Source organism: Orycteropus afer, unplaced genomic scaffold (assembly GCF_000298275.1).
Source record: "Orycteropus afer afer isolate SDZICR_OR568_19922 unplaced genomic scaffold, OryAfe1.0 scaffold00119, whole genome shotgun sequence".
In the NCBI taxonomy this organism is placed as follows: Eukaryota; Metazoa; Chordata; class Mammalia; order Tubulidentata; family Orycteropodidae; genus Orycteropus; species Orycteropus afer.
The window spans coordinates 2832364-2841332 of record NW_006921706.1 but is presented as its reverse complement, the minus strand read 5'-3'; the positions used below and the strand labels follow the sequence as shown (position 1 = coordinate 2841332).

Below are 8969 nucleotides of genomic sequence, written 5' to 3'. Positions count from 1 at the left end.
AGCCACTCCTCGGAAGGAAGGTTGGGCAATCCTACTTCCGTAGTGATACTGCCTCGGAAACCCAAGGAGGGGTTGCTATGAGTCGGGGCCGACTCGACGGCACATATCAACAACAAATCAACATTGCTTTCTTTACAATATACTTTTATTGTTATGAACAAATTTAGGTTAATTCAGGAAAGGAAAGTATGCATTCTATTATCCAGTGTGTGTGTAGGTTAAAATGAGGCAATGTATATATGTATGTAACTTATCTATCTATTTAGTTAAGGCCTTGATTCATCTGATTACAACTTAATTTAAATACACATCTTAACATTTACACATACAATTGAGATTCCTTCTTTGTTCATTGACATGTGGGCAAAGCATGGTAATAATTGTCTGATACATATTATATTACATTTAAGTTAGTCAATATTCCCTCCATTAGCCTTTCACTTTTTATCTCCAGTAAAACAGGAATAATAACTATTAACAGTGGGTAATGAAGTGTGCATCCAAAGTCAAATAAAGTCCCAAATAATATAGAAGAGGCCAAAAAACTACATAAATAGACAGCATACTATCAGTGATTGGAGGTATTTTAAATTTTTTTTGCTCAAACATATTTTATACCAAATAAATTCAAATAAATGTATGTATTTCCTAATTTTAGACCCAAACCCATATACTTTTTGCAACTTCAATTTTAACTTGATATCAGTAGTTGGTAACTGAGATATCTGAGAATCTAGTAGAACTCTTAAAAGTGAGATGATCTTGCTCTGAGCACACAAGTTAGACACAATTTTATGACATATTAAACACCTAGACATTATTTCAAAGGCAGGTGTTATTTTTCTTTCCATTGAATGATTTATATGTATGTAAATAATGCAAGAAGCTGGACTATATGAAGAAAAAAGTGGTATCAGGATTGGAGGAAGAATCATTAGCAACCTGAGATATGCAGACGATACAAGTTTGCTTGCTGAAAGTGAGGATGACTTAAGGCACCTACTGATGAAGTTTGAAGAATACAGTCTGCAGTATGGATTACATCTCAACATAAAGAAAACAAAAATCCTCACAACTGGACCAATGAGCAGCATCACAATAAATGGAGAGAAGATTTGAGGTTGTCAAAGAATTCACGTTGCTCGGTTCTACAATCGATGCCAACGGAAGCAGCAGTCAGGACATTAGATGACGTGTAGCACTGGGAAAGACAACTGTGAAGGAACTGTATCAAGTGCTGAGGAGCAAGGATATCTCCTTGAGGACTAAGGTGCACCTGACACAAGCCATGATATTTCCAATCTCCTGGTATGCATGTGAGAGCTGGACAATGAATAAGGAAGACCGAAGAAGAGTTGATGCTTTTGAGTTGTGGTGTTGGCGAAGAATGCTGAAAGTACCATGGACAACTAAAAAACTAACAGAGCTGTCCTAGAGGAAGTGCAGCCAGAATGCTCCTTGGAAGCAAGAATGGCCAGACTTTGTCTCACCTATTTTGGTCATGTTGTAAGAAGGGACCATTCCCTGGAGAAGGATGTCATGCTTGGTAGGGTAGAAGGTCAACGAAAGAGGGGGAGGCCTTCAACGAGATGGATTGACACGGTGGCTGCGATGATGGGCTCAAGTATAGCAGGGATTGTGGGGCTGGTGCAGGATCGGTCAGTGTTTCGTTCTGCTGTGCATGGGGTCGCTATGAGTCGGAAACGACACGACAGCACTTAACAACAACAACAACATATATTTATATTTATTTTCATGTTTATACTTACAGATATTTATTTACATATATTTATATATTTATAATTGTTGTTGTAGGTGCTGTTGAGTTGGCTGTGACTCATAGCGACCTTATGTACAACTGAATGAAACACTGCCCGGTCCTGTGCCAACCTTACAATTCCTGCCATACCCGAGCTCACTGTTTCAGCCACTGTGTCAATCCATCGCATTGCGGGGCCTTCCCCTTTTTTTTGCTGACCCTCATACATATACACATATATAATACATTTGTATGTATAGATTTATAATATATACATGTATATGTATTAAATCTCTGGGAACACTGGTGGCGTAGTGTCTAGGGCATTTGACTGCTAACCAGAAGCCTGGCAGTTCAAACCCACCAGCCACTCCTCAGAAGGAAGATTGGGCAGTCTACTTCCCTAGAGATACCACCTTGGAAACCCAAGGAGGGGTCGCTGTAAGTCGGAATCAACTCGATGGCAGTGAGTTTGGTTTATGTATTAAAGGGCCTATATATTGTTGTTGTTGTTATGTGCCGGTGAGTCGGGCGCGACTCATAGCGACCCCTCCTTGGGTTTCCGAGGCAGTATCACTACGGAAGTAGATTGCCCCATCTTCCTTCCGAGGAGTGGCTGGTGGGTATAAACCATATATATATCACTAAATCTCCTGAAATAATAAATAAAATCATAAAAAACAGAGATAATAAATCTGGTGTAAGATTTTAATAACATACATGCATTTACTTAGGGATTTTATAGATAAAATGTGCTGAATGTCTTATTCTGGGGCCATAATTTACTCTTACTTTTGGAGAAAAATATATGCCACTGTGAATCTAAACAGTATTTTAATATTCTCAATTACAGGAAATACCTGGTTGACGTGGTCCAGTTTGGGACAGGGCCTTCCTCCATTATATGGCTTTTCACGTAGCCATTTAGACCGAACCTTCACACCACTTCCACAAGACTTACTGCAGCGAGACCAATTAGACCACTCACTGAGTTTGCAGTCTGAGGGGCAGGGGATGATGCAGGCCTCTTCAATGTAACCTGAGTAGACAACAATGAGAAAAAGAATCATCTCCTTCACATGTCACTCTCCCATCACTGCAGCTCATTTAGGAGGTCCAAGTTTGACTTGACAGTGCATGCAAATGTAGAGATTTCTCTGTTCTTAGAAACTTATATTAAATTCTGCAGGAAAATGACACATACACACAGTGACTCTGTTAAAATAACAGCTAAGCAGCTGCCACATGATATGCTTAGGATTCATGCTCACCATATTTCAACATTTCTGACTTTCTGACAGCTCGTGTTTAATTGACAATAACCTGTCTGTTGCCATATTCTTCTCATGCTACCAGAATGATACCTTAAAAAAAAAATTACAGCACAGTTTTCTATAAAACCCTATCTGTTAATGTCATACAAGTTCAGATTTGAGTCTATGCAACACTTTTCCTCAAGAAGAAAAGTCAGTTCCTCTCAATCAAAATCCAAAAGGAACCATTTAACTTAGCACCTTATGTTTTCCCTTGTTTGAAAATCAAATCTGAAGGAAGAAAAATGAAGGATGTTAAATAAATAATGCCTCATATTTTCATAGTTCTATCAATTTCAAAACACCTTCACATCTTGTATCCATTTGATTCTCTTGAAAATTTTATGAGTGTGTTGGGCAGGTATTGATGTTCTACTAGACAGATAAGAAAACAAATGCAGAAAGATAATTGACAAGTCCAAGGTCACACGGTAAGGGAAAGGCTTTCTGAGGGTTACCCTGGGACTCATTTAATCAAACCATACATTAATATTCTACAGATTTATTTTATGAAATTAGAACATTATCTCCGAGCAGACCCTTACTATCAACTTGCATTTGAGAATATTAATCTATCACCATTGTTCTGAAAGCAAATGTGTAGAAAAAGCAAAGTTCCTCTGGTCAAAGTAGCATAGTGCCTAAGGCACTTGACTGCTAACCAGAGGCTGGCAGTTCAAACCCGCCAGCCACTCCTCGGAAGGAAGATGGGGCAATCTACTTCCATAGTGATACTGCCTTGGAAACCCAAGGAGGGGTCGCTATGAGTCGGGTCCAACTCCACGGCACATAGTAACAACAACAACATTGTTGAGAGAAGTCCTTCCTGATACAAGGAAATACTCTGCTGTAGTATTTTACATCAACAGAAGAGGTTTGATTATGAAATTGATTATAATAAATATAAATATTTTATAATACAAACTCTATGTAGAATAAAAAATATTTTGCTATAATCCATATACCAGGAGTTCTGGTAGCTTAGTGCCTAAGGCACTTGACTGCTAACCAGAAGTATGGCGGTTCAAATCCACCAACCACTCCTCGGAAGGAAGGTTGGGCAATCTACTTCCACAGTGATACTGCCTTGGAAACCCAAGGAGGGGTTGGTGACTCGATGGCACACAACAACAGCAACAACAAATCCATATACCATATAATTAATCCTTTCAAAGTGTATAATCCAGTGATTTTTAGTATATTCATAGTTATGAATATAACTATTATATTCAATTTTCCAAAATTTTCATCACCTCAAATAAAAGCCCCATACCTATTAGGAGTTATTCCCTATTCTCCCCTCTCCTCAGCCCCTGGTCACCATTATTTATTTTCTACTTAGAAGTATATTGGATTGCCACCAGAGTTCCTAGCAATTCCCCTCCTAGTATATTCTCAAGAGAAATGAAAACATGGATTCACATAAAAACTCATACACAAATGTTCACAGCAAACATTATTCATAATAACCAATAACCAATAATATTTCATTATATGAAATATCTCTGAACATTCTTATAAATGGAATCATATGTTATTTGTTCTCTTGTGATTGGCTTCTTTCCCTCAGCATAATATTTTCAAGGTTTATACATGTTATAGCATGTATCAGTACTTCATTCCTTTGTATTCCTAAATAATAATAAATTACATTTTGCTTATCTAATCATCACTTCATGGATATCTTGGTTGTTCTTATTTTTGGTTCTTATGAAAAATGTTTGCTATGAACATTTGTATATAAGTTTTTATGTGAACCTATGCTTTCATTTATCTTGAGAATATACTAGGAGGGGAATTGCTAGGAGCTCTGGTGGTGTAGTACCTAAGGCATTTGACTGCCAACTAGAAGGCTGGCAGTTCAAACTCACCAGCCACTCCACAGAAGGAAGGCTGAGCAATCTACTGTGGAGATACTGTCTTGGAAACCTGAGGAAGGGTCAATGTGAGTTGGAACAAACTCAATGTCAGTGAGGTTTTTTTTTTCCCCCTTACATAATAACTATAGTTTAACCATACGAGGAACTGCTAGACTGTTTCTAAAGTGGTTCCACCACTTTACATTCCTACCAACAGTCCATGGCCATTCCAATCTCTCCATGTCCTTGTCAACACTTTCTATTATCTGACTTTTTTATTTTAGTCACTGGTGTGACATAGTATCACATAGTGGTTTTGATCTGTATTTCCTTAACGACTACTGATGTCGATCATCTTTTCATGAACTTACTGCTATTCACATATCTTCTTTGGAGAAATGTCTATTTGAATCCATTCCCAACATTTTGTGTTCTCTTTCCATTGTTGAGTTGTAAGAGTTGTCTATATATTCTGGATACAAGTCTCTTATTAGATATATGATTTGCTATTTTCTCTCATCCTTTGGGTTATCTTTTCACTTTTTTTTTTTATAATGTTCTTTGCACCACAACACTTTTAAATTTTAAAATCCAGTTTATTTTTCCTCTGGTTGCTTGTGCTTTTGTGTAATATTGAAGAAACTTAACTAATCCAGTGTCACAGAGATTTACACCTATGTCTTATTTTAGGAGTTTTATAGCTTTAGTTATTATATTTAGGTCTATGATCCACTTTGAGGTAATTTTTGTATATAGTATGAGATAGAGCACAGCTTCACTCTACTGAATGTAGATACCCAGTTGTTCCAGAATCATTTGTTCAATAGACTATTCTTTCCCTATTGTGTTGTCTTGGCATTCTTGTTGAAAATTAGTTGGCCACATATGTAAGGGTATAATTCTCAATTCTCAATTCCGTTGCATTGATCTTTATGTCGATCTTTATGTTAGTTCCATGTTGCTTTGATTATTGTAACATTGTAGTCAGTTTTGAAATCAAGAACTATGAGTCCTAGAACTGTTCTTTTTCAAGGTAATTTTGGTTCTTCTGGATCCCATGAGAATTTTAGGATGAGCTTGTCAGTTTCTTCAAAAAAGGCAGCTGGGATTTTGAGTTGAATCTGGGTATTGTGTTGAACTGTTGATCAATTTGGTTGAGTATTACCTTTACAATTCATGCAAAGACATCATGGAATGTCTTTCCATTTAGGTATGTGCTCTTTAATTGCTTAGAGTGACATTTTGTTGTTCTCAGTGTAAAAGTCTCACGTTTATTTTGTTAAACTTATTCCTAAATACTTTTTTTCTTTTTACTATGCTCCCCTGCCAATGAGTCCATTCTGACTCACAGAGACCCCAAAAGGATTTCCAAGGTTTTAAACCTTTATGGAAGCAGCCAACTTACAACAACAAGATTTAAAATAGAACAAATAGGTAAGTATCTGCTTCTTTTATCATAGGGGAAATCTGAAACCATTTAAACTAAAATGGCAAATGAATTCTATAAATTTATGGCCAAACACCCCTGGATTAAAGTAGTGCTCAAATTCTAGGCAATTAACTATGTAATAGTTCCCAGATTTAACTCATCATGAAATTAGTTGGGACACATGTCCTCCCCTAGACATCCTGATACACTTCATCTGAGATAAAGTCTAGAATTTTTTTTTTTTGGGGGGGAAGGTCATTAATATATTTTCTTGGGTTTATTCAGTTCTCTCTTTTATAATTGACAGTTTTATCGTGATAATTTTAGATCACATGTAATTATAAGAAATAATAGAGAGGTCCCTTGTACACTTTGCGCAGTTTTCCTCAATGGTATCTGTAGTATAATTTCAACCTGGATATTGGCAATGATATAATAATCCATTAATTTTATTTAAGTTTCCCTAGTTTAACTGTTCTCATTTGTATATGTGAGTGTGTAAGACCTAAGTCAGGGAACCCGTTTGCAAGACAGAGGTAGAACAAATAAAATGTGGAGAAGTGAATTTATAGTATTTCTTCTCATATATTATCTCTGACACTTTCATCAAAGCTACGCATTACCTACTTTTAAGCTTAATGCTTGGCTCCTAACTGAAAGGCTGGTGGTTTGAACCCACCAGCAGCTCTGTGGGAGAAAAGACCTGGCAGTCTGTTCCCTTAAAAAGTACAGCCTAGAAAAGCCTATGGGGCAGTGCCACTCTGTCCTATAGGATTGCCATGAGTCAGAATTGACACCACAGCACACAACAACAACAAGAGACACAAAAGTGAGGACAATGCTGGTTCAGTGGTAGAATTCTTGCATTCCAAATAGGAAAACCGGGTTTGATTTCCAGCCAATGCACCAATGCAACTCATGTGCAACCACCATCAATCAGTGGAGGCCTGTGTGTCGTTATGATGCTGACAGGTTTCAGCAGCGCTTCTAGACTAAGATAGACTGGGAAGGAAAATCTGGTGATCTCCTTCTGAGAATCAGCCAGTGAAAATTCTATGGATCACAAGGATCTGAACTGCAACCAATCATTAGGTGGCATAGGATCTGGCTGCATTTCATTCCATTGTGCACAGGGTCACAATGACAGAAGCTAACAACAAAAGTGCACCTTTTAGAAGTGTAAAACAGTGAATGCTCACATACTGAACACATATAACACCCTAGAACTCTTCTTTGTGCTCCATTCCAATTACTGCCCCTTCTCCCTATGACAACTGTGGTAGTTAAGCAACTGTGTGTCAACTTGACTGGGCCTGTGCGGTGTACTAAATTACCTGGTATGGCTTTTCTAGCCCTAAGTTTTTGTAAACTCCACGGTGGAATTTGCTGTGAGCAACTGAGGAGCTCCTGATTGTAAAAGTTATCCACTTGGGGTATTTCTATTGGACATGGCACAAAGCAATGTTCTGGGAAGTTCCCTTTCTCTCTGGTGCTTAGAATTCTGATGTTATGATTGGCTAGTTTGGCCACTCTGCCAGGCTCAAAAGGAGGCCTCCTAGAGGCAGAACTCTCTCTGACTGCTGGCTGAGAAGGAAGTGCTGCTGAAAGAGAAACGTGCTCCTGACAGACATGTACTGCTGGGAAAGAGATGCAAGAGACACGCATTGCTGAGAGAGACACCAAGGTACACACACTGCTGGGAGAGAGACTGTTGGCGGAGAGACGGCAGGCTGAGAGAGACTGAGCATTTTTCCTGAACTTGAATTGTAAGCTGGTGCTTCTGTAATAAACCCCATAATCTGTGAGTTCTGCAAGGTCACTGCAGTGAATTATCGAACCCAGCAGAAAGGTGGTGAGTACTGCGGGAGGAACGGTTGGTGTCAGGGTTGGTGAAAGGGCTGGAGGGAGGCAGCATGTCTGGCCTTGCAGAAACCGGCCTTGGGCTATTGACAGTGATTCTGTCTTCCTCTTGTGGGTTAGAGGAGGTCAAAAGATGTGGCCTCCCTGCCCCTTTAGCAGCCTGGTTTTGAGTGGCTGAGCAGCTGGATGTAGTTATTTCCCTGATTAGGAAAGTAATCAACTCCATAGTGGAATCTGCAATGAACAGCTGAGTAGCTGCCTTAGGGATGTGGTCTGCTTCTGGTGTATAAGGAGAAGCTCTGAGAAAGGTCTCCAAGGTTTTGGCACATGTGGATCCTGCATTTGGCCAAGTCTTCATCTCAAAGGCCTGCCATGTAGTCTGCTGATCTCGACACTGTTTACAGACTTGAATTAGTGGCCTGCCATGTTGTTTGATAACTTTGGGACTGTGCCATTTTGCTTGTCAACCTTGGGTTTGTCAACCTCAGCAGCTAGCAGCTATCTAACAGAAGCCTCCAGCTTCAGTGGGCTGGGAGCAAGAGGTGGAGCTGAAGCCCAGGGTTGAGAGGCTTTCACCCAGCTCCTAGAGCTGGCACTTTGAACTTGGAATTTTAGCCTCTTAAAGGTCTGGTGGTATAGTGCCTAAGGCATTTGACTGCTAGCCAGAAGGTTGGTGGTTCAAACCCACCAGCCACTCCTCAGAAGGAAGATTGGGCAATCTACTTCTGGAGAGAGTCCACTTTTGAAAC

At 39.1% G+C, this 8969-nt stretch overlaps 1 protein-coding gene across 1 annotated transcript in view; it reads right to left on the bottom strand.

Annotated features, from left to right (window-relative positions):
- Positions 1-8969, bottom strand: part of THSD7A (thrombospondin type 1 domain containing 7A) — a 639499-nt gene that overhangs the window by 47069 nt on the left and 583461 nt on the right. The window contains exon 14 of the mRNA XM_042781429.1: positions 2620-2798. Within this exon, the coding sequence (XP_042637363.1) occupies positions 2620-2798 (179 nt within the window). The remainder of the gene's footprint in view (positions 1-2619; positions 2799-8969) is intronic.